Source organism: Corvus kubaryi, unplaced genomic scaffold (assembly GCF_017639235.1).
Source record: "Corvus kubaryi isolate FWS band 111438036 unplaced genomic scaffold, C.kubaryi_AGA036_p1.0 37387, whole genome shotgun sequence".
Classification (NCBI taxonomy): Eukaryota; Metazoa; Chordata; class Aves; order Passeriformes; family Corvidae; genus Corvus; species Corvus kubaryi.
In genome coordinates, this window is record NW_024581129.1 from 5,707,630 (window position 1) to 5,732,846 (window position 25,217).

Here is a 25,217-nt window from a genome sequence, read left to right on the forward strand (position 1 = left end):
ACCACATCTCAAAGCTGCTTGTGTGGGAGGGTTTCTGGGGGTGCATCCCAGCCCCTCTCCCTGCCCCACACCCAGCTCTGACCTGCAGTGGTGGTGTCCACATCCTTGGCTGCCATCTCCTCCACCTCCGCCCTCCTGCGCAGCTCCAGCCGGCGTGAGAAGCCCTCCCTGGGCTTCCAGAGGTCCTGGATGAGCAGTGGTTTCTCGTGGTCACCCAGGACCCTCAGCCCCTCTGTCTGCCACTGCTTCTCGGGGCCCTGGAAGCGGCCGATGACGTCGCACAGCGCGTACTGCCCGGCGCTGAGCTGGCTCAGCCCGTAGCGCTCCAGGGCCTCCTTCACCAGCTCCCGCGCGCCAGAGCTGCCCGTCACCAGCACGCTCTTGTAGTTGGTGCCTGCACAGATGTTGCCCCCGAAGATTTTCAGGATGCCAGGAGCCGAGAGCTGGGTGGAGAGCTCAGCCGGGTCGTCCTCCGTGGCTGCCGGGGAGGTGGAGGCCGAGCTGCGGTCCTTGTAGCTCAGGGTGCGGTACAAGACCTGGGAGAAGAGCCGGCTCTGGCGCTTCAGCCGGTTCTTGGATGGCGGAGCCATGGTGGAGGAGGGCCCATAAAACATCGTGCGTGAGGTCGTCATGAAGCACAGCTGGGCAGGGAAGAGCAAAAAGGGGAAGGTGAGCCGTTTAGAGGCCAGATGTGCAGCAGGGGAGAGCGAGCAGGTGGCCACGGAGGAGCCACTGTCATCTCCAAGGTGACAGATCAAGGGACGGCCATTTCCCTTGTGGAGCCCAAAACACCAGTGGAAAAGCTCAGCCAAACTGCTTGGCAGCAGCACGGTTACCTCTGGATGGATTTGTCCCTGAAAACAGTCTGGAGTGGCCCCATATTTCTCCATCATGTGTACTAAGAGGTCCCTCTTACCCAGGCAAAATGCAGCGGGAGGAGAGCAGAGCCCAGCAGGACTTGGCGGGGCCCATCCTGGTCAGGAGCCAAGGCACCAGGAGTTACTCTCACTAACGAGTTTACGGAGCAATCCCATTTTTTAGAGGTGAAACGAAAAGATCAAGTGCAAATCACTCACTCTGAGGTCACTGCTAAGTGCTTTTGCTCAGCGAGAGGCACAGGGTGAAAATGGGCTTTAATTAGCTTTTCTAAAAATGCCCTGACTCCAGCAAATCTGTTGGCTGTTGCTTGTTTGCAGAGGACATTCAGGCACAGGGTGGCATCGCTGACAAGGCTGCCCTTGTCACGTTAGCCCAGGGCAGGGCTGCTCAGGGCAGCCCCAAGTGGGCAGCAGCGACTGGAGATGTGGCCAGGGCCATGTGGCAGCTCCCAGTGCTCCTCAATCCCCTGGAATGGACTGGGAACCACCAATCACTTCTGGATTTAGGTGCATAGCACACCTGCCTGATGTCACTGTCACCATCTGGGGATGGCTTTGAAATCCCATCCCGGCTGCAGCAGCACCTGGTGCTTGCGTGGTGCTGATAATCCACAGCTGCACCGTGACCTGCTGGCAGGGGAGCTCTGGAAGTAAGACAATCCAAGCATTCCTGATTTGCACAGGGCTGGGAACCCCCTCACCTCCAGATTTATAATGTGCAGGGATTCCATGCATACACAGAGGACCCCCAAAATGTCCCATCCGCAGCTATCAGAGCACAGGGTTGTAGCAGTTGGGGTGATCCAGCTGTGCCTGGCCAGGGACACGTGGGGCACCAGCAGCTTCCCACGGCTGCAGCCCCGACTCGCTCAGGCACAGCCGCGCCTCCGGAGCAAACTCAGAGCTATCAGGCAGAATGATGTCGGCCCTGGAAAGCCTCCAAACCACCATCCAATCCAGGAAAAAAGAGCGTCCCTGCTGCTAATGGAAGAGGTCACCTTCTAACCCAGAAACCACCTCCCAGCCATGCACGGAGGGCTGCTGCAGGATGTGCATCCCCCCATCCCGCAGCCAGAGGCCCATGGAATGCTGCAGATCGGGGAAACTGAGGCACCAAGTTCTAAGGATGTGGCCAGGAGCTGTTATGCTGCTGCACCCCAAGTCAACCCTTTCCCCTCTCCCAGCCCCACCAGGACTATGAAACTGATGGGGTTTGTCCTTCTTTCCAACCTGCTGGCTCCAAAACTGTCTCCTGGTGTGCTGAAGGGTGGGAGTCCTGGCACAGGACAGCAGGGCTGAGGACCTTGTGTTTTATAGTGCCCCGGAACTTCAACCCAACTCACTGGGTGCAGGTAAAGCTGCTCCTGTTCCCACCTTGCAACTGGGGAAACTGAGGCAGGGATGGGTTTGGGGCTCTGGCCCCCCCCACAATGCTGCTCCTCCTCCTCCAGCTGAGCCCAGAGCTGCTGCTCCCGCAGGGGGCATCCCTGGGGCCATCCCTTGATGTGTGCTGTGTGACATCTCCTGGGAGTGCCGAGGCAGCCCCAACCTGGGGAGCAGGTCAGGGCACTGGCAGACAGGTTCAGGATCAGCTCCCCCAGGCCGTGAGCACGGCCCTGCCAGCCCTCATTAACATTGACCAGAAGGAAAACTGCCCCAGTGTCACTACAGGACCTTGTCATCAAGGATGCAAAAGACAAAACTTTGTCACCAAATCACTGGTTTCATGGATTTAATCTTCTCCACCCCGAACTACCCCCAGCACAAAGGGAAACCTTTTACCATCTGCTGGTGGCAAAATCATTTGTCCAAGTCCACATCACAGAGACTTGCTTCTTGCAGGTCCCTGCCTGGTTTTGAACGTGTTATTTATAGCTCAGCTATTTTTCTGCTCTTTCTATCAAATGCAGCTCCTACAGAGTTCGGGGGCAAGCCTGGATCAGGAGGAGCTTCCAGCCTGGTCACCCCAATTTTCAGCATCTAGAGCAGCACCGGTGTGATTTCACCAGGCACCAGGCTGGGTGACCTGAGAAATCGAAGCCTTCTCCCAAAGACAGAGGAACACACCTGGTCTTAATCCCCCGGAGGACTCTGAGGGCCAGGATAAGACGATAACGAAATGGGCTCCTCCCACATCCGTGCGCTCGGGCACGCTGGGCACCGGCATCTCCCACCAGGAGGAAATCTCTGGTATGTGCAGTCCTGCTGAGTCCTGCTGTGGGAGCGGGGATGCTCCAGCTGGACCCAGCTGCCCGGGGACAAGCCAGCAAGAGTGCCAACTGCTGGGCACAGCTCTCTGCAGGTCAGTGGGACACATGTCCCGGATGGACATCCCTAGCCCAGGTGAGCTCCCTTCTCACTGCAAACCAGTTCCCTGGAAGGACACAAGCCTGCAGCTATGGAGCATGATCCAGACTTTCCCAGGAGTCCCTTTCTCCAGCGTTCAGTGACGTTGTCTCTCTAACGGCTACGCAGGAATTAGTCAAAAGCCTGGGATTGCCCCCAGCGAGATCTGTCAGGGATCCTTCACAGCCACACCAAAACCAGCTATTTTCCACAGCCAGCTCTGTCTGAGCTCTGCAGAGCTGTGACAAATGCCCTCGGTATTCACGTGGCCACCACATGTCCTTCCATCACGACAACTGACTCTGCAAGCGCTGGGGACTTTCCTGCGGGCCCGAGGTTCCTGCTCCCGTCACGGGTGAGCAGCTCCTTCCCAGTGCCTCCACCCAGCGTTCAGGGAAAGCCTCTCCCTACCTTGCCATCCTTCTCACGTGCCTTTTTTCCTTCCATTCATCCTCCTTCTCAAAACAATCTTTGCCCTTCGTTGTGCATCATCCTGGGCAGGCGTCGGTCGTGTTTCTGCGAGAGGAAGAGGAGGAGAGGTGCTGGGCTGCTCATGGACATCGGCTGCTCGCAGTGTGGTGGGTTTGGAAGGCTCAGAGGTTCTGCAACATGCTCCTGATGTGCTGTGTGTGTTTGCATTTGGGCTACTGGGCCACATCTAAACCCCCCTATAACCAACAGCACCTACCCCCATCGCATGGGAGAGCGGGAGAGAACAGCAGGAGGAAAGGAAAGGAGAGGAGAGGAGAAAGGAAGGAGATGGAACCAGCAACAGCCCTGTGACCTTTATCTCCTTCTCCCTAGCACACACATGCCCAAGGATGCCAGGCTGGGGACCCTCTGACCCATGGGTGGACAGCAAGCCCTGGACCAGCTCCTTTCCCCAATAGCCACAGCACACTGAGATGCTCACTGAATTTTGTTTTCCTGAATCTCAGCCTGTTCTGCTGGACATCAAGAAGAGCCACCCAGCACTGTCCCCTTGCCTTTTCACCACAGATCTGCAAGAACACAACCACTGGTAACCAAGAGACAAAGCTAAAAGAAACACCTGCTAAGTGCCTCCAGGGATTTCACTAGCATTCCTCAGAAAGAGCCATCAGGGCACAAGAACTACTCTTTTCCATGGCTCCACTGTGATTAAAGATAAATGCATCATCCTCTAATTAAATCACCTAATCAGGGCCTCGGTGTGGTTCGATCCAGTGCCTCTTGCTGGCCCAGCCCCGGGGCTGTGGGAGAAGCTCTGCGGGTCATGATGTGAAAGGCAAAGAGGTGCTTGCCCCACCTCTGCTGCTCCATGTTTCTTCTGATGATTAATCGCTCCTCCTGGTAAAACATTTATGCCTTATTTCCAACGTGTCTGGCCTCAGCTGCCAGATATTGATTCTTGTCATCTTTTCTCTGCTCAATTAACAAGCTTCTGGCTACCATGTATTTTCTCCTCTGTGAGAATATTTAGACGCTTTTGCCAAGCCCTCCTCTTTCCTCTTTGACTTGATTTATGAGTGGACTAACTGGATGGCCTCTCCTCTCCAGCTATAAGACCCTTTCTGCAGCCCCTTTGTCCCTTCCCCTCAGACTCCACATCTCCTCTGCTGAGATGGAGAGGTTGGATTTGGCTTCCATAAGCCCAAATTTGGTTCTGACCAGAAATGCAAATTACTGCTATTTTCCCTTTTTTCTGAGCCAAATTTCACATTATCCTGAAGATTTTGAATGTGGAATGTGGACAGACAGGCAGCCACCCCCCAAACTGCTGCCTAGTGAACCCCTGTGCTGCCTCTCCCAGCATCTGCAAGCAGCTCCAGTTGAAAATTTACCATCGGGATTAGGGACAGGAAACCATGTACAGCCACAGTTATTATTTTTGGGTGTAGAAGATTTCCATGTTCCATTCTGCTCCAGTTAGGATGCCTTTCACTCCTCCGGTTTACCTCCGGATTTATACAAACCATTAACACTCAGCTGCTCGGGGTCACATCCAGGTTTTTCCAGAAATCATTTTCATCTCCTTTCTTCCAGATTAGTGATAAAAACACCAAGTGCATGTTACCAGCTAGCAGTGCCCAGCAGTGATAATCTCCCTGATAACTGCCTTGGATATAGATCACGTTTATTTAATACCAGCTTTCTTGACACCATGTAATGTCGGCTCTAAATACTGGACTGGATTGACTTCTTTAATACGGGGAAGTGCAGATTTTTACAAGAATATCACCTCCCATAACTCAAATGCTTCTCAGAAGTGTATTACAGCCAGAGAGTCACCTCTCATGTTGGAGACTGAAATAATTTCTGCTTGCCAGGAGTTATTTTCCATATAGCCACGTTGGATGGCAGGAATTTATTCCTGGTGCTGAAGTCTTTAATCAATTCAAGCCCAAGCCAGGTTTCTCCCTGGAGGGATGCTATCAAGCCAATCAACCTGTAGCTACCAGGTCATCTTATTCCCTTTTGGGAAGAGCAACAACACTATTAAAACACTTTTTAATCATCTGGAATTTCCCCGAGGCTCATCCCGGCGCACAGATGGGTGGTGAGATTTCAGCTATAACCATCCCAGAGCAGGAACCAGAAAAGCTGTTTCCTCAGGTCTTTGTTTGAAAAAATTGTCTTTTTTTTTTTTTTCTTTTTTCCTCCTTTCCTTTTTTTTAATGTTTTTTTTTGGATGGAAACTGCTGGAGTGGCAGCCTCGGACTAACGGCACCGACCGCAGCCTGGATGCTGCAAGTGGAGGGAGAGGCCGCCCCGGCGCTGCAATGTGGAACAAATTAGAACTCGGAGAGCAAAGGAAATGAGAACGCCCTGGACGCGGCGGCTTTGACGTGCGCTCCTCGGCTCCAAATCCTGCCCCTCTGCTCCAGATCCTGCCCCTCTGCAGATCCCGTCCCCACAGCCCAGGCTGCCGGGGCAAAGCCCAAACCCCTCTGCTCCGAGCCGGAGACCCCGCTCCCTCCCTTTCGGGATCAAGTCTCCGCTCCCGAGCCCGGCCTTTCCTTGTGTGAGTTTTATCCATCTAATCTAGGGGCAGATCGGAGGCTGATGATGTCCATGGCTGCCTCGGTGCAGTCTTTAGCCGGATCAGGGCGGGTAAACTCCTTACCATGTTATTCTTAGCAGCAGGCACCCTGCCGCAGCCTGGACCCCGCGGCCCCGGGACTGTTCAGACAGGATGGAAAGGCAGCCCCGGTCCCGCAAACACGAACAGCTTGTCCCTAGGGCAGCTATCGCTCCACAAACATTGTCACAGTTTGGGACCTGATTCCACAAGGACAACAGGAGTCCTTTCAGCAGGTTCTCTTTTATTGCTTTTTTTCCCCCCTATAATTATTTTTCAGGGTCTTTTGAGCCACCAACGTGCACCAGCTCTCCTTGGTAATGCACCAAGGCAAATGCCAGCCCTCTGCCCGGGCAGCTCTATTCACACACACACCCCAGAAACACTGCACAAAGAGCATTTGCTTTCTGCTGCCTCCCGAGCTCCAGAACCTCTGTAGGCTGCCTAATTATAAGATCTTAGCAATATTTTTTTTTCCCCAGCGATAATTAACTGGTCCTGCAGAGAGCTGAAAATAAGCACTTCCCAAGCAAGTAGCAAACTCCCCTGGGTTTTTTTCTGCTAAAGTTACAACTCAGCATGAAACTGCTCCAGCCTCACAGGGACACAGATCATCTCCGCACCTCCCTGCCACAGCCTGGGATGCCACCACAGTCGCAGGCAGCTGAATACAGGTGAAACGGCGGGTGTGGGATAGCAGTGGGATCCCAAGGGGCATGCAACGGGGAGAAGGATCCCAAGGGGTATGGAATGGGGAGAGGAATCCCAGGGAGTATGCAAGGGGGAGAAGAAGCCCAAGTGGCATGCGACTGGGAGAAGGCTACCAAGGAGCGTGCAGTGGGGAGAGGGATCCTAAGGGGTATGGAATGGGGACAAGGATTCCAAGGAGCGTTCAACAGGGAGAAAGAGCCCAAGGGGTATGGGAGAGAGCGGATTCCATGGGGCATGCGATGGAGAGAAGGATCCCAAGGGATGTGCGATGAAACACGGACCCCCAGGGACTGGCAATGTGGGGAAGGCTCCCCGTGTGCCCGGCCACGGGACAGGGACCCCCGGGCGCTGCGGTTCCCGGCAGAGCCCTCCCGCCGGCCGTGCCCGCTGCGGCTCCGCGGGCAGCGCGGGTCTCCCACGGCAACCGGACAAGCCCCGACCGCCGCGCTGCTCCCGCCTCCGGTTCCCAGGGGACGAGAAACAAACGCTCCCGCCCGACCCAGCGAGGGTGTGCGGGGACGCAACAGTGGGGATCTGCCCCCCAGGAAAGGGGGGTCCCTGGGGTAGGGTGTGCCTTCGCCCCTCCCCCGCGCCCCCCGGGCCCGGTACTCACCGTCGGAGCGGGGCTGGCTCGGCGCGACCCCGGCGGCGGCAGCGCCCGGAGCCGCCGGGGCTGCGCGGGGACCTCGGGCCGGTCCCGTCCCGCCGGGGCGGAGCGACAGCGGCACCGGCGCCTCCCCGCGGCCGCCACCAGCACCGCCCCGCCGGGACCGCGCCGGGGAGAGAAGGGTCGGGATGTGGGAAGGGGGTTTTGCCCCACTCTGCCCCCCTCTCTGAGACCCCAGCTGGGTCTTCAGCACAGAAAGACGTGGAGCTGTTGGAGTGAGGCTGCGAAGATGCTCCGAGGGTTGGAGTACCTCTCCTATGGAGCCAGGCTGGGAGAGCTGGAGGTGATCAGGATGGAGAAGGCTACAGGGAGATCTTAGAGCCCCTTCCAGGGCCTAAAGGGGCTCCAAGAGAGCTGGAGAGGGACTTTGGGCATGGAGTGACAGGACAAGGGGGAATGAATTCCCACTGACAGAGGGCAGGGTTAGATGGGATACTGGGAATAAATTCTTGCCTGTGAGGGTGGTGAGGCCCTGGAACAGGTTGCCCAGGGAAGCTGTGGCTGGCTCATCCCTGGAAAGGTTCCAGGCTGGGTTGGAAGTGGCTTTGATCAACTTGGTCTAGTAGAAGGTGTCTTTGCCCATGGCAGGGGGTTGGAAAAAGATGAGCTTTAAGGTTCCTTAGAACCCAAGACTTTCTAGGATTCTGTGAAAATGCCAGGAGCAAGCCAGGCAGGGCTGTGCAGGCAGTGGTGCCTCAGCTGCACAGGCTGGCTTTGGCCAAACAGGTTTTATCAAAGCAGCTCCAGAGCTGACCTGGGGACTGCAGAGGCTGCACACAGGCCTGCACATTCCTGAAAGGAGTAAGGGATAGATTGTGACTGGGTAGTTGTTCAAGTTAAGACAGTCACTGATGCTCTGCTTCCCTTGGTGAAAACGTCTCCTTTCAGTGAAGGGCTGTTTCCCTGCCCAGGGGTGCTGGGGTGGGAAAGTGATTCTGCCTCCCAGACACCCTCTGGGAATGACAGCACCAGAGCAAAGTCAAGAGGCCTCCCAGTCCAGCCCAATCGCCAGCAGCAAAGAAATGATGGGTGAGGTGGAAGTTGTGGGTCAGGTTTCGGGTGAGTTCAGCTGCCCTGGAAGCAGGGAACCCTCCCTGGCTTTCTGGGAAAGCCGCTGAGCATGGTAGCCTGGGGGGAACTCACCCTGTGTAATTATGGCAGAGAGGGCAGACAGTGGATGTGCAGAGGGCAGGCCAGGCAGCTCCAGCACGGGGGCAAATTCTCCCCTCCAAGAAGAGCCAGTGCCCACGGGAGAGGCCGGTGGGAGCTGCTGGGTGCTGGTGGGGCTCCCCTGTGGGGTCAGCAGCGAGCTGTGCTTACCCTCTGCCCAATCTGCCACAGGTTTTCTGCTCCTCCATGGCTCTGGCATCCTTCATCCCCCTGCAGCGCCAGCCCTGGGGCTCCACACCTCAGCTTCTGACTCAGCCATGGAGGAGGGAAAATGGCAGGGCTGGAGCAGGCGTGGAGGGCTCTGCGCTGAAGCCACCGTGGTGAGATGCTGATGAACCTTTCAGCCAGCACTTCTGGCCACACGGGCACTGTCAGCAAACTCATTTATTTATTTCTTTATTTGTTCAGCAGCTGGCAATGCCATCCCTGCATCAAGGTGAGTCAGTGCTCAGCATCCCAGCACCCTGCAGTTGGTTGAGCGGCTCCTCTCCTCACCAGGGACCAATGCCGTGTGGGTTGAGTCAGATAGAAAAAAAGGTTTATTTCCAGATGCTGCAGGGGAAGTAATTTTGATTTAACAAGCAGGCAAGAGTGAGGTATCTTGAGTTTTTATTTCGATCCTACTCCACAGGAAACAATATCCACTAGCATTATCTTCCTTACATTTGTTTGTATTTGACCCAATACTGTGTTAAATATAAAATACTGATTGAACAAGGATGGATGGTGAAAAACATGAGATGCTAAAAAGATCCCTCGAGCCCTCCTCCACAAACATCCTGAATGTTATGAGTCATTTAAAATTAGTATAAAATAGGAGGACAATCCGATAACTTGCTCTGTGTCCCCCATCCTGCTTTGCAAGGGGCGGATTTAGGAGCAAGAGAAGAGGGGGAGCCTCTCAATTACAGAGAAGCCCATTCAGCAAATCCGGGCTGAAGGCAGGGTGGCGATGTTCCCAACAGAGCCCAGCCATCCATTCCTGCCCGGGCATCTGTACCGCCCTGGATTTTCAGCAGGAGACTGAGATGAAACAGCCTCAGAAAGGTCCTTCTGGCACCTCCCTGTGCCTCAGGAGCCCTTGGGACAGATTTAGGGCCAAAAGACCACAATGGCAAAACAGTTTCCGAGATAAATCCCCTGGGATGAAGCCTACGGACAAAACACAGTTGTGGTCCCTGGGCATCCTCAGCCCCTGCCAGGGGACATCTGCCTGTGGCTGGGACTGCTGTTTGCATGGTCTGACCCCAGGGTGGTTCCCCATGGGATTTAGTGACAGAGGGGAAGGAGAGCCAGGCACACTGAGCCAAGGTTGCCACTGTGCCCCACAGTGGCCCTGGAAACTCGGTCCCCCAGACTCAGTGAAAATTGAAGCAGGTGTTTGTGAAGCACTGGCTGCCCTCCAAGTGCTTCACAGGGTCCTCACATGAGCCCTGTGAGGTAGGTCATTGTTTTCACCCCATCTTACAGACGGGGAAACTGAGGCACGGAGAAGGGTAATGACTTGCCAGACAGAAAATATGGCATCTCCCATTCCAGGACCTCTGTATCCTGCTATTCCCACCCCAGATATGCTCCATCAACTGCTGGTTACTCACAGCCCATCCTTCTCCACCCCTCCATCTGCAGCAGGTGACAGGGCCGGAGCTGGGCAGAGGCAGCAGCATGGTCTGGGCTCACACCAGCTTGTTCATTCCCATCCCTAAGACCACCCATCACCACAAGGGCAGTCCCAGCCCAAAGGCTGCTTTGGGGTGCCCTTGGCACGGATCCCCAGCAGCCCCATGCCAGGCTGGGGTGCCAGGTACAGCTCCCAGAGCCTTTTACAGGAACCCTCTGCCTATGGAAGTGAAAACCCACGGGATATTTTTGCCAGCCTGGTGACCACAGCCACCACGTCAGGAGGGGGTGAGTATCCAGATGCTTCCTCTTTGGTAATTTGCTGCAAAATGGCCCTGGAGAGCCAGTCCCAGGGTGCCACAGGCTGGGGAGCCCTAAGCTCTGCGGGAGGTGGAGCACAGCTGGGGACTCGGCTCCCTGGAATGCTGCTGGAGGAACGGGAGGTGTGGGATGGTGGCCATAAACCTCCTTCACTTGCCACGTCATGCCAGAGGCTGCAGCTGTGATTAATCAAAGGCCAAAAAGAGGTGATGGGCAATCGATGCCTTTGGGGGCTGATGGGGAAGGTGCAGGCAGAGCCCAGCACACACCACACCCTCCTGGCTCCAGCAGCTCTGCCAGGGTGTTTGGGGAGCTGGACCAGGTGTGGTTTTCCCATTCTGCTTCTCCCAACAGCTGGATGGATGTTCCATGTCTCATTATCCTGGGTTAGCACTGTGCAGCCATGGTCAGGCATTTAAAAACTGAGTCTCACTGGGATCTCTCCATCACAGCCCACATCCAAGCTTCATGTGGATGCATTCCTGCCCTGCAGCAATCAGTGGAATGACAGAAATCTTTCCAAAAGTGGAATTAAATCTGATGAGCAATAGGCTCATCAGGAAAATGGGAGCAGAGAAGGCAGGTGACCCCAGCCCAAGGAGGTTCACTTCCCTCCCTCGAGGAGAAAGGGATCCCCTGAAGTGGATGGGCTGACCCCAGTCAGGGAGATGCCAGGAGCTGGATCCCAGCTCTGCTCCCTGCTGAAGGCACACGTGCAGCAGAGCCTGGGAGCAGGGCTGTGCTTCAGGCTGCCACTGGCACTGAGGCTGGAGAGGAAAACCAAGCACTCCAGAGAGAAAATGTCCGTAGGGGATCCCAGCGCCCATCTAGGGGGGATGTACTGATTGGCTTAGATATTGGCTTAGATAAAGGGTTTCCCAGTGCTCGGGCACTGGGATGCCCTGGAAGAGATTCAAGTTTCAATCTCTTGTAAGGCTTGTTGAGTGTGGACCATCCCCTCAAGGACTTGGAATGGAGCAGTTAATGCTGACATGACTTAGGACCATTTAGGAGCTGAGTCCAGATGGTGCAAGGGTGTCACCACATCCCTCTCCACCACTGGGCCTCTCCCCTCATCCTGACTCCTTCAGTCCCCTCAGTGGCACACACTAGGGACTCCAGTAGCCAATCCCAGGGTGTCATAGCCAGGAGCATGTGGGGCCAAGGTTCCCAGTCCCGTGAGATGCTCAAAACCAGGTGAGTGAGCAAAGATCCCAGCGAGTGGTCACTCCCCTATCACCCACAGCCCAGTCAGTCACTGTGTTCCGAAACCTTTGCCTAAAAAAAACCAGTTTCCAAGGTTAAAAAAGAAAAATATTTAAAATCAACCTCCAGGCTCTCCTGTCTGCACAGGAAGGGCACCAAGGGCTGCTGTCCATGGAGCCAGGGGGTGGTTTGGGACGAGCCCACGGTGCAGGCCGTGTCCCCGCTGCCCTCTGTGTCTCCATGTGCCAGGTGGCACAAACAATGTCTTTAAGGCTTCTACCGGGACGTTTTGGTGTCCAGCGCTCCGGGCCGGTAGAGGTACCTCCAGATGGCATAGTAGTGGATGCCAGCTCCGATGGCCACAAAGAGGTGCCAGATGGCGTGGGCGAAGGGGACACGGCCGTCGCTTTTGAAGAACACCATGCCCAGGCAGTAGAAGAACCCACCGGCCACCAGCTCCGGGAGACCGTCCCTGTTGGGCTGGGAGCAGGAGGGGCTCAGTGAGGCCAAGGGGCATCTGCCCTCTCCCCACCACCCCATTAAGACCAGAAGTGTTGTCCATCTGCAGCTCCGGACTTCTCTGCCTTCTGCTACCCCCTACTCTCCAGCAAGACAGCAGGGACCCAGCGGCCCTGGGAGAATTGGAACTAGATGATGTTTAAGGTCCCTTCCAAACCAGATCATTCTACGATTCTGTGATCCCACAATTTCAACACAACAGAGCCCAGGCAGGGGGGGCCTGGGGGAGATGCATGTGGTGCCTGCTGGGCACCCAAAGCACCTGCAATAATACCAAGCTGAGCCACATCATACTGGGGATGGCTTTATCCATCAGACAGCCTGGAGACTGCACCGACCCACTGGAGACAAACTGTTCCGGGTTTTCAAATCCCTCCTGGGATTTGTCCCTCATTCTAAGCGCTTCCCAGCAGGGGCTTACCATGGAGAGGATGACCAAGGCAGGGAAGAAGCCCATGATAACGTAGCACACCAGCTCCACCAGCTTGTACCTGCGACAGAGAGAGGCAGCTTGGAGCAGGCGCAGAGGGAGGTTGAGTTTTACGCTTGTAATTTCCACAGCCATGCTATAGGGAAAGGGGTGGCGGTGCCATCACAGCAGGTCCCTTGTCCTCACGTGTGGACTGGCTTGGGACCAGGCACTTGGGACTTCGGGGAGGCGCCTGGGGCCTTTGGCTTTTTATTTGGTGCCACCACGCGGAGGAAGCAGCTCATGGCAGCGCGCCCCTGCTCCGCGGCCCCGGACCCGCACACGCACCCGCTCGGCGCCGGGCGCAGGCACTCACCGCTCATGGAAGAAGAAAACGTAGACGGTCCCGATAGACGCCATGATCCAGATGATCCAGCGCATGTGGGAGGCCCAGGGACCCAACTCCCTCAGGTTCAACCTGCAAGACACAGGTCTGTGGTGAGGCGGGTCTAGGGCAGCACCCGGGACTGGGCTCACCCTCTCACCTCCATGGCTGTCCCACCAAAGGGTCTTCCCAACTTGTAACTTCAAGAGGTTGAAATCTACAGGATGTGAAGGTTTTGTGGAAAGGGGTAAGGTACAGCCTTGAGAAGGGGCAAAGCCAGAGAGGGAAACCCTATTTATTGGAACCAGGCTGATTTATTTCCCCTTCAGTGGGGCCATGTGAAGGCCTCCAGCCACCAGCAACTCACCACGGAGCGTAGGAAGCGGCGATGAAGAAGTAGATCACCATCCTGTCAAACATGTGCAGGCAGTGCTCCACAGTCCTGCAGGACAGACAGATGGGTCAAGCACTGGGGGTATCGGTATCTGGACCCTCTCCCCTTCCCGAGCCCTGAGCAAGCAGGGAAGATACCTGAGATGCCTCTTCTTCCAGGAGATGGTGTGGAAGATGGTGGAGACAATAAAGAGGCTGGACAAGCCAAAGCCATAGATCCAGGCTGAGATGGTTTCCCACTGGTCATCAGAGAGGATGTAGAGGATGGAGCTGCCGAGGATGCTGGGCAGGATCCAGAACTGGAAGGGGAAGCAAACCTCCTGTTGACTCTCTGCATTTCCATTGAGCAGCTACAATAGAGTCTCCACTTTTCCTTTTAGGTGTCTCTCTAGCTTCTGGTCAAAGCTACCACCCATAAGGGGCAGGCAGGGTCCCTCCCTGTGTGGTGCAACTCCAAAATAGTTTGTCCAGAAGGTAGGGAGGAGGAGGAAGGCACAAGGAGGATGGCTGCCTCTGAGTCATCTCCCAGGACTCGGGGTGGGAACTGTCAGTTCCCAAAAGAAACCCTGATGGGGGAGAGGTCCCTCCCACTGCTGCACAGGCAGCCCCATGGGCACCTGTCACAGTTCCTGCTGCCAAACAATCCATTTTCAGGGAGCTTTGAAAATGCTCCTGCCTCACCAAGCCACAGCCAGATTCCCCAGGGACATGTGGCCACGGTGGTTGAGAGCAAGGGGGATGCACATCAGCTTCCCAGGGCAGAAGCAAGGAGAGCATCCCAGTCCCCAGGAGCTCATGGGGAACATCTGCCTCATCACAGCCTTCAGACTCTCAGTAACTGCTCCAGGGCTGAACACAGACATTCTTAGGTGTCCTTTGATGTTCCTCAGTGGATCCCCAGAGACATGAGCACCATCCTCCCTCACCCAGGGACAGGAACTCACAGCGTGGGTGGCACAGTTGGCCGCGTGCTCGTACTCCGTGGGCTGGTACCTGCAGTTGGACGGGACACGGTGATTCATGAACCTGCAGCGAGAAGCAGGGAGAGAAACACGCTCAGGGGATGGGGATGGAGCAAAACCCTTCTGGAGGGGTCTGCACAGGGCCACCCCCAGCCTGCAGCCCCACCTGAGCTCAGCTTTGCTCCAGCTGCCCTGTAGAAGTGACCTGACAGCACAGCGTGTCCATCTGGCTGTCCCCAAGTGCCAGGTCCCCAGGTCTTGGCCATGGCTCAGGATGAAGCAGCTCCTGGGAACTGCTGTTGCTTGGAAAGTAGAAGGCAGGAGCCAGCTCTGCCTGTTGCTGTGGGCAGACATGGGAAGAGCCCCAGCAGTGAAGAGGGAACACGGGGTAGTGGGCAGACCTGCGGGTCCCCAACCCATCCAGGGGTGACACCCTCATGTCACAGCAGCGTGCCCAGCTCCAACAAGGGTATCCCTGCGATGCCTTTGGTTCCTGGGTACCACCTGCATCTACCCCCTAGCCCCAGGGCTGCACATCCCAGCACAGACTGCTGTGTGGGGGAACCCTGCTGCCCTCCCTTGGAAACCTGCATCTTTATTTCTGTTTCTCTCAGCCTTAGGAAGCATCAGCTTGCTCTTGGCATTCACAGGAATGTATTGATTTCCCCTGCTGGATCAACACACAGTGATAAAAAATAGTGTCACTCCATTGTGGGTATGTAACAGCAAATTAAATGTGCCTGCGTGATAACAGATCGGAGCAAAGCCTCGTTCACCACCCTCTTCTGGCAGGAGACAGCCGTGGAGGCTTAGCAAAGGGAATGAGAAACAAGAAATGGAGAGGCTTCCTTCCCTGGTCCTGAGAATCAGGGTTTCAAAGACTTTTCCTGCTGTGGCTCAGGTCAGGACGGCCGAGCTGAGCGGGTGCCGGTGGGGCTGCTCTGCAGGACCTGGGCTAATTGCTTTGTGACCCTGTTTGCCCCCAGCTCCAGCACCATCTGTGGTGTTTCACAGCTGAGTTGTGCCCAGCAAAGGGGCTCAGGGGCTGGCAAGACCTTGCTGCTGGGCACAGGGTGATGCCTCAATCCGGGATGCTTGGAAAGGCAGGAAAAGTCCCCTCTCACTGTCCCCATGCCACCCACACCTTTGTGGACTCCTCTGCCATCCCCCACCTGCTTGGTCCCACTCACTGCTGCCTGTTAAAACTCAGCCAGGATGGATTAAATAGGCCAAATGACAAGGATTGGTGTGGGGGGAATTGTGCGGCCACAGCACGGAGAGGGGCCCCCCAGCAGGTGACAGTGATACCCCACACAGGGACCCTGTCCCCAGCCCCTGCCCTGCTGTGCCTCCTGCCAGACCCCGGCGCTGTGGGAAGAGATTCATGGTCCTCATCACCAAAAAATGTCTGGAATTAAGAGGGAGAATGGAGGGGCCAAGCTCCCCCTGCTCTGCAAACCAAGGACTTGTGCGGGGTAAATCGGGGCTCAGCAGGGCAGGAAGCAGCTGGGCATCCCTGGGGACATGGCTGTGCCCACAGTGCTGTCACCTGCACCCCAGGGACACCAGGGATGCCCTCCCCATCCCACCACTCCAGCCACGAGGCCTGGCAGGGCTGCCCGTGCTGGAGCCACGTCCCCCTGGCAGGAGGACGTTACTGTCCCCAGCGTTGCCAAGAGACTGTCCCCAGCTCCCCTTCACTGTCTGCTTCCCTTATTTTTCCTTTTAATAATAAGAAGGAGGAGGGGGAAGGAGGGGAGGCCAGACGTCCACATGACGTCACAGTTGCTGAGGAAACACGTTCAAGGCCTTTTCCTTGAATTTATTGATTTTAACAAAGCCTGCTCCATCTCCTCTCCGCTCTGACGGAGCAGTAACATGGAGCCAAATCCACAGCCCCCTCCCCAGAGCTGGGAGGCACCAAGACCCTTAGGGAAGGTGTCCCTGGGTTGCAGATATCCTCCCTAGCTCTGGTACAGGGATAGAGAGGCCAGGAAGGACCACCCAAGCCATCCCCATGGAATGAGTTTGAAGAGCATCCGTGTTCCTGGAGCCCAAAGCCGTGCTGGTGTGGGGCACCGTAAGCACCTTCTTTCCCCAGAGGGACAATAGCCTTGAGGAGGAGCCTTTTTTTTTTACCTGGGGAGAGATCACTCTTGTTTTCCTGCCCTGCTTTCTAGTAAGCATCATCCTGTGGATGGTGGGAAATGGAGCATCATGGATATGGGACCTGGCTGCGCAGTGCTGGGTACAGCAGGGCCCTCCTGGGACCAGCATTGAATTTTGGGGCTAATTTGGCACATTTCTGTGGTCCTCCATGCTGTGTAGAAATGGGAGCAGCTGGTGTTTGCATATCTCCTGGCAAGGCAGATAAGTTCCGGGCTGCACCTTATTTCCCAGGGGTGCAGAGGCCATTTCCTCCCCTACTCTCCTGGGATTTCATGGACCAGCTCACGTCATCCGTGTGCACACTGGGACGGATGCAGGGAAGGGCACAGGGAGCCCTGCAGCATTCCCAGCCTGCAGACAGCTGCCATGCCGGTGTGCAGAACCAGCCTCAAACCACAGCTCCAACCTGGACAGACAGACAGATACACTTGGAAAGAGCACTTGTGATTCTTGGGTCCGGGAAGCCACAGGAAGGTGTTCACACACCACTGGGTGCTCCAGTGCAGTTCAGCAGGTGCTTCAGGATGGCAAAGTCCAAAAGACACAGAGAAGTTCAAAGACTCCTGCCCAGCAGGAACACAAGCATGTTCATTTCCAGGGATGGTGTGTGGGAAGCAGGGAACTGAAGGGTTCCCGGGCACCTTTTCCTCCTGGTGCTGTTCCTGGCAGACTCCCTACAGTTGGCTGTATGAGGAGAGGGGGCTGCTGAGGGTCTGAGCAGGGGTTATGAACAGCAGCCCCAGGGTTTTTGCCTGCCCTGGTTGTGCCTGCTTTCCCCTGGCCTCTTTCCCAGGGAGGGAGCCTGAAAAGGGCCAGTACAGCAGGCTCTGGCCAGGGAAACAAAGAGCCCCTTGTCCCTGGGCGTCGGGGCAAAGTGCAGAGCTGGCTTCCCAGGCCTGTTCCTTTCTCCTGCTCTTTCTCCCACTCTGTTGGGTTGGGGTGGTTTTTTTATAGCTTTAGGGGATTTTACAGAGTTTTTAAAAGACTTTTATCCAAGAACAAAATTCCAGCCTCAAAAATCGTCCAGATCTGCCTGGCTTTTGCTTTGCCAGGATGGGAAGAAGAAGGTAAGAAAGGGATTAAGTTAAATTATTCCTCAGGAGGGCTCACAAGGGACCATCTGAGCTCTCCTGAGGGCACCATGAGAACCTGAATCAGTCACTCCATGGTCACCACACACTCACTCGAGCAGAGGCATGGGACACTTTGCAGGAAAGCTGTCCCCTGCACACGTGAACAGCCCTGAAGGAGACCCAAGCCAGGCTGCAATTTGGGACAGATGGGGTCTAGCCCTGACTTTGACACGACTCCTTGGTTGGCCTCTGCCACATCTCTTCATGTTCCTCTCATCCCCTTTCCCCTCTCTCCAAGCGAGGATAATAATTCTGACATGCTTTAGGTGAGCCAGTGGGTGGATAATGTGAGGAGGGGGTAAAATCACCACTAAAATGTGGATGGGGAGGTGTGAGCTGGGCTCCTGCCCTTGGAAAGAGCTGGTCCAAGACCTGCCCTCCCCAGCCCTGCCATAAATCAGGCTGTGCATGTGTCTGTGTGTCTGTGCACTGTGGGCTGGGTGCCACGGGGACAAAGGAGCAGTCAGCAAGTCCAAGGTTATCCCAGGTGATACAAATCTCCTCAGAGCAGCTCACATCTACAGGTTTCACCTGCAAATGGCTTATAAAAGGGCTGAGCTTACTCAGGAGTTGGCCTAAAGCCTGTGGAGATGGATTTGCTGTGCATCTACCCTCCTGCCCAAGGAGCTGGGGCTTTTCCAAGCTGTGTTCTCTGCTGGGCAGCTCTTGGGGTCTGGCTGCAAAAGAAGATTTCTCCTTCCTGTTGTGACTTGATGTCACAGCTGCTTTTAAAGTAAAAGAGGAAGGACTGAGGAAGGATTTTCTGGATGTCAACCAGCAGTGGCGGCAAGCCTTGCTGGGGCTGTCCCTTGGTAGAACAAGTGTTGTGATGCCTGAGGTGTCAGTGATGGAACAGATGTGTCCCTGTAGGGTAGACTGGCCTCTGACTCTTCAATGCATGGCCTGGGTTTGCTCTGACAGCCCCGAGGCTGCACATCCAGCACAGATGTCAGGGCTTGGTCCTGGGGCTCGTGCTCACATGGGAGCTGCTGTGGTGGCATCCCCGTAAGCTGGGGCTTGGCAAGTGCCCTGCCTCTGATCTGGAATCTGGTAATGCTCCAGCTGCATCCCTGGTAAGAGGCTTCAATCCCTTGAGCTCCTCTGTGGTTTGTAATTAGCTCAGTCCCGGGGAGTTGTACGTGCTGGCATGGAGCCTGCTCGCTGTTTGTGTATGGGACACAATCACAGGCTTCAGGAGAGGCAGCAGGACCACGATGAAACACCCATGGCTCACTTTGAGCCCAGGAGATCCCCCAGACTTTACTGCTTTATCCAGCCCAGGAGCACTTGTGAAATCCTGCTTTTCCTTCCTACCCATTGACGTGGGAGCGTTTGCCACTGGGAAGCAGAAACGCCAAGGCCGATGCTGCCCGGCACTGCCATCTGCAGAGCCACCCACGTGGGCATGTGCACGGCTGCATGGCACCCTCTGGGAGCTGAAATCTCCCTTCCATGCCCATCCCTCAGCACCTGCGCGCTCCCACGCAGGCACATGGCGCTCCTGCTTTGCCAAGCTGAGCTGTGCCTGCTGGAAGCCTGTGGGGCAGCTCCTGGGGCCAGGGGAGGTGGGGCAGCTGGGGCAGGCCTGGCCATGGGCCCCTCCTGTGACTCCAGCCCATCCCATGGGAGAGGGGCAGGAGGGCTGATGGAGCAGGACAACTCAATGCTTTCTTTTGTAACGCTTCCTAGCACAAGGAGCCAGCAGCTTGGGTAGGGAGCAGGAAATGGAAGGCTTTTTATCTAAACCAGCATTTCCCTATCTTTCTCTACCATGGGTAAATTCATGGATCACCAGATTTCTGGAGTAACCCACCCAAATTCCCCTGGTGCAAGCCTTGCTTCCACAAGGTGAGTCAAAACGAGCAGCAGATCCAATTGTCATCCATCACATCATTACACCCATCCCAGTTTTGCTCACTCCCAGCACTCTGACGTGTACCAGCACCCTGGGCTGGCTGTAGACCATCCCCTGGCACTACACAACCTGCATGCCCTGAGAAATGCTGAGCAAGTGCTGCTGCTGACTTAGAGGTGCTTCCAGGCAGGGACCGTGTGCTCAGCCAGGTCCGTGTTGTACCTGGCTCTGAGCCCTGGGCACAGATGTCCCCTGAGAAGGGACAGAGGAGGCAACCCCTGACACATCCTGCTGCCTCAGAGGGTGCAGGAGGGCATGTGCTGCTCTTCCGCTGAACATACCAAGGGCATACACCCTTCTGTTCTTGCTCCTCATCCTAGCAGGGACAAGCATGGGAGGCTCCAAGCCAGGCTGGATGCGGGCATTGACAATTTCTGCACCCACAAGAGCCCATATACACCCAGTAGGGCTCAGCAGCCATTCCCAGCAGGGTCCTAGCTGTCCATATTCCCATCCTGTGGGCAGGGATATTTATTTTTCTCCCCAGCTCTCTATGTACATGGTGTCTCTAACTCTTCCAAGGCAATTCATGACCCTGCAACCACAGCAGAGCTGTTTGTTTATTCACAACAGATGGGATTGGTGAGTGTTTCCCAAATTACTTTCTGAGCTGGGACTTCTTGTTTCATTTGGTACTCATGAGACATCCAACAACAGCTGATTAGTCACAAAATGACTCTGATGTCCCAGGTGTTTTGTGAACGTTGGAAGGACTGTTTCCAGAACTGCAAATCCTCTATTATTCATTAATTTCTTGTTTGGAAAGTCATTGTGCATGTTCCTAGCTGCCTTGCCTTGAGCGAGAAGTTAGTGGGATAAATCCTGAGCTGGCTCTGCCTGTTTAATTGCAACAGCCCAAGGTGGGCAGGACTGAGCATGACCACTGGATCCTGTGCCTGCTGGCAGAAGATTTGGATAGTTTGAGGGCTGGAGCTTTCCCAGCCTCTAACCCTGGCTGTGACTGTGAAATACATTGGCAGGTGACCGTGTCCCAGGTTCATAAAATCTCCCGACAGCGTGGCCTGAGAGACACAGCCAGGCTCTCATGTGGGATTCCTGGATGCCGCTCAAGTACAAATAATTTCTGTAAATTATTCAGCAAATGCCTCTGGACAGCGAAGGCACAGAAGGAAAATCATGTATTTCACCAGCCAAGCATGCAGATAGTAAGATTTCCATTAGTATTACTTACAACAGAGAGCAGGGCTCTGTCTAACGCTGCTGTGCCAGCCAGTGCTGCTCAGCACAGAGAGGAGGCAACTCCTTGCCCTGACCTCATGATCTCTTTCTGCATAAAGTCCTTTCCTCAGCAGCAGCAAACCTGGACTTTAAATTCAAACAGGAGCACAGAGTTGACTCCAAATTCTCCTGAAGGTCAGCACTGCTTGGCTCAGCTCACTGTATCTGACACACCCACCAGGAATATGACACCTGTGGTATCGTGTTATCACGAGAGGTTGCAGTGTTGTCACCGAGAGCCCATCAGGCTCTGGATTCTCACTGCATGAAAATGTTGAGTTTCCGTCACACCTGGAAAGACCTGACACCTGTGTTTGGCCATGTCTCAGACCCAGCCCTGAGCATCCCTCCCCTGGCAGCAGAATCTCTGGGGACTCAACCAGCCTCCTTGTGCAACTGCAGCCAGGCACCCCTTGGGAGCGAAGGACTGGAATAAGTTGTGCTCTTTTCCCTTCCTTTCTTTGGGAGTTGTAGTTGGTTGGCATGGCTTTGTCTCACTCTGGAGCTGGGGGTGTGGGAAGGGAGGAGGAGGGGAGGGGAGCCCAGGACCCGTCCTGGCAGAGCCCCATTTCTCATAGTCACTGACCTGCCGTGCTGGGCAGTGGCTTGAATTTCCCATGGGTTGTTGGCTGCTACCTCGTGAAGCTGGCCACAGCAAACCGTGCCAAAGAATCACATCAGGCTGACATCCAACACCAGCTGAAGGAGGGGAAAGATCATGTGCTTCCCAGGCAGCCAAGAGACCATCCTTCCCCCAAAAGCGCAGGGCATGGGGCTTGGTTTGCCCACTTAGGCACATCTCCAGTGTGGTGGTCCCCACCTGAGCCTGTCCTGCTGGGTGCCCCAACCCTTGCAGAGGAGGGAATGGGGTAGTTTGAGTGGACATCCCATCAAAAATGATGCTCCAAGGGCTTGTTGCCTTCCAAATACCTGGCTCCAGTTACGCACCCTGAGCATCTAAACCTACATGAAATGACTCTACTGGTGCCATTTTAAGAGGTTACCTGAGTCAACCTGGCCCCACAGAGCAACCGGCATGGAACTGGTTGGTAACATCGGCTGATCCTGGTTTTCAGGCACTTTGGGAGCCTCTCCATCTCTTGGAGCAGTGCCTTTTGCATCAAGGGGGTCTGTCTTTTCAGGTGGGACAGGCAGGTCTTGATGGGGCCGGTGCTTGCGAGGTGAGCAGCCCCTGCCTCTCGAGGAGCTTCAGGCTGTGGTATCAACACTGAAAGCATTTTCCTTCTCAGTGCTTCATCCCACATGGGCTGTGGGGGAAGCAGAGCTCTTGGTAAGCATCTTGAAGTGTGTGGGAGCAGGCGAGGGCTGCTCATATTTTCATGGCAAAGCAATGGGGAACAGGTCTTCCCAATGTGGTGGCTCTGTCTTGGCATTGCTTTCCTTTTGTTGGGAGTCTGAGCACCCCAACATTTCCTGCTCCTCCTATTCCTGCTGGTTCTCCTCTCCCTGTCTTGGCCAGAGATGCTGGAGTAGCTGATGAATGTCTCTTTGCTCAATAATTACAGGTGCAGGGAGAAACAAGGAAGGTCTTCCCAGCTGCCTTTCCCCAAATTCAGAGGATTTGGGTTTGAGCAAGTGTGGAGTTCAGACCTCCATCCCCTCATGCTGGTGAGGAGGTGGCAGTGCCTGCATTGCAGGCACAGGGGGGTGAGGACAAGCCTGGCCCATGCACCTACAGAGACCCCCACAGAGCCCCCTGCTCCTGGGCTGAGACATTAATGGGGATTTTCCCAGTTGCTCCTCTTTGTGTTGCTCCACGCAGGGCAAGCCAAGCAAACACAGTAAGATTTAGAGCCTTTTACATGGATAAATCAAAGGAGCTGCTATCAGTTTGTGAGGATGATTCAGTGCCCTGCAGCTCCCGGCAAGCCCCTCTCCACTGCTGCTCCAGAGATGCTGAAGCTGGCTGGATACAGCAGCTCCCTGATTAATCAGGTTTCCTTCCAATTACAGCTCTGGATGGCCAAAGTCTGGGAAGCATTCAACGTCCCCACAGGAAGATACTCAGCCCCGTGACAGCTACATAGGCAGGAAGGACCAGACCATGTTTGAGTTAAAACTGGGCCAAAATGGGGTCAAAACTGGTCGTGAGGTGCAAGGAGGGTTTGGTTACCAGGTCAATGTAACCTGACCAATGAGTCCAGTGATAAAGATGCAGCTTGGTCTGATCTGTTGGTCTGGGAGGGACCCAGCACCATTTTGGTGAGCTGAGAGGAAGAGTGGAGGGGGAGTGGGGGGATAACCCTCTGGTGGTCGGACAAAGCAGGAGGAATCACATCTGCCTGCACTTTGTGCTGCGCTGGTGTCGTGGCTGAGCTTGGCCTGTCGGGCGGGAGATGGATATTGCTTGTCAAGCGTGCAGGTTGTGAGTGACAGGGAAAGCCTTGCAGCAACTGTGCTTTGAAACTCCATTTCCCCACGGTGTCAGTGATGGAAGAGCCTCCTGGACCCCACAGCAGAGCAGAAATAACCACGTTCCTCATTTATAACCACGGCGAGCTCAAATGGCACTGCCTTGCACCCTGTTCCCACCACGGTGACAGCCCCTGCCTTTGCTTTCTTCCCTCTGCCCCAGCTCTAACGCTGCATCTCCAAAGCCCAGCCAGGAGGGATTTGGAGACAGCCTGGTGCCCCTTCAGCCCTGAGTTTTCTCCTGGCAGTTCACAGAACGTTCCCACATTGATCACTGCTTTTCATCTCTTTGTTCTCACACAACAGGTCTTTCATCACCACACTGTGTTTTATTTATTCCTTTTGGTGGGTGTATCAATGGCCAAGTTCCTCCTTTCTTGGTCCTTGCTCAAAATTAGATAAAATGACATGAAAAATGAAGCCTGTTCCAGACTTTTCCACCATAAGGAAAACTTTGATATTTTTCCTTTTTTCAAGGAACACCACAAGCAAGGCCACATTCTCTGAAACGATGTTGCAAGATGGAACCATAGAATTGTTAAGATTGAGTCCAACCATTAGCCCAGCATGGCCATGTTCACCCCTAAACCATGTCCCCAGGTGCCACATCCACACGTGTTTTTGAAAACTTCCAGGGATGGTGATTCAACCACTTCCCTGGGCAGCCTGTTCCAATGCCTGACTACCCTTTTAATCTAAACTTCCTCTGGTGCAGCTTGAATCCATTTTGTCTTATCCCATCCCTTGTTCCCTGGCAGCAGAGCCTGACCCACACCTGGCTGCACCCTCCTGTCAGGGAGTTGTGGTCAGTGAGAAGGTCCCCTCTGAGCCTTCTTTTCCCCAGGCTGAGTCCCCCATGGCTCCCTCAGCTGCTCCTTCTCAGACTTGTGCTCCATTATCCTTCTCTGGAGCTGCTCCAGCACCTCAACATCTTTCCCGTAGGGAAAAGTGAACACAGGACTTGAGGTGCTTCTGCTGCCTTGAAGGACACGTGCCACCATGAGTCCCCTGGCTTCTGCTCACCCCAATTCCCACCTCAGAGCTCGGCTGAAAGAGCACCCCTGGCACAAAGGAAGAAGCAGCCTTAGGGTTTCTTTTGGGATATGGCCCAGCAGAGGATTTCCAAGGAGAGCAGAGTTGGTGTGCATGGAGTGCAGGGGGGACGGGGATTATCCCACTGTTATTTTTAAGCACTAGGCTAAGAGGATCTCTGCGATGATATAGGAAGCCCTGGGTTAGCATCACGTGCTGGTGACTTTCTTGGGGTGAAAGCCAAGGGAGCACCCATCTCCTGCTGCTCCCCATCCAGCCCAGGCACACAGTGAGAGCTGGAGGATTCCCTGTGGATCTGACCCTTCCCATTCCCCACAGCCCCTGCCCTGCAGGTGGGCACCATCCCTGCAAGGCTGTCTGTAATGCCTCATCCCATTTAACGAGTTGTCTCCAGAACTGACCAAAACAAGGCTGGAGCACGCTGATTCAGGATAAATCAAGCAACAGGTTGGCAGATGGGTTCTGCTGCGGGAGACTGATGTCAGTGGAGCAGCCCCTGATCTGCTGCCCAGCTCCCAGAGAGCCTCTGCACCCCTGCCATGGGCTAAAGGTATTGTTTGCCTCATGCTTTGGGGGGTACAGAGCTTTGCTCAGCTCCATTTCCCCCAGCTCTGTCCTTTGCATGCC

The 25,217-nt window shown here is 55.1% G+C and overlaps 2 protein-coding genes and 1 long non-coding RNA gene across 4 annotated transcripts in view; 1 reads left to right on the forward strand and 2 right to left on the reverse strand.

Annotated features, from left to right (window-relative positions):
- The window catches only part of RADIL (Rap associating with DIL domain), a 25,181-nt gene extending 17,467 nt beyond the window's left edge, over window positions 1-7,714 (reverse strand). The window contains exons 1-3 of one of the 2 annotated variants that reach the window (XM_042037567.1): window positions 7,610-7,714; window positions 3,636-3,740; window positions 83-641 (exon numbers count right to left, since the gene is read on the reverse strand). In XM_042037567.1, coding sequence (XP_041893501.1) covers window positions 83-641; window positions 3,636-3,671 — 595 coding nt within the window. In that variant the 5' untranslated portion in view covers window positions 3,672-3,740; window positions 7,610-7,714. The remainder of the gene's footprint in view (window positions 1-82; window positions 642-3,635; window positions 3,741-7,609) is intronic. The other variant, XM_042037568.1, reaches the window with a different exon arrangement.
- Window positions 6,296-10,629, forward strand: LOC121669095. The gene is made up of 4 exons (XR_006017611.1): window positions 6,296-6,521; window positions 6,768-6,959; window positions 9,005-9,153; window positions 9,242-10,629. It is a non-coding gene; the product is annotated as an uncharacterized LOC121669095 (long non-coding RNA).
- MMD2 (monocyte to macrophage differentiation associated 2) overlaps window positions 9,426-25,217 on the reverse strand; it is a 17,515-nt gene continuing 1,723 nt past the window's right edge. Inside the window, exons 2-7 of the mRNA XM_042037584.1 lie at window positions 14,631-14,712; window positions 13,825-13,985; window positions 13,661-13,735; window positions 13,285-13,386; window positions 12,921-12,990; window positions 9,426-12,460 (exon numbers count right to left, since the gene is read on the reverse strand). Of these exons, the coding sequence (XP_041893518.1) occupies window positions 12,257-12,460; window positions 12,921-12,990; window positions 13,285-13,386; window positions 13,661-13,735; window positions 13,825-13,985; window positions 14,631-14,712 (694 nt within the window). The 3' untranslated portion in view covers window positions 9,426-12,256. The remainder of the gene's footprint in view (window positions 12,461-12,920; window positions 12,991-13,284; window positions 13,387-13,660; window positions 13,736-13,824; window positions 13,986-14,630; window positions 14,713-25,217) is intronic.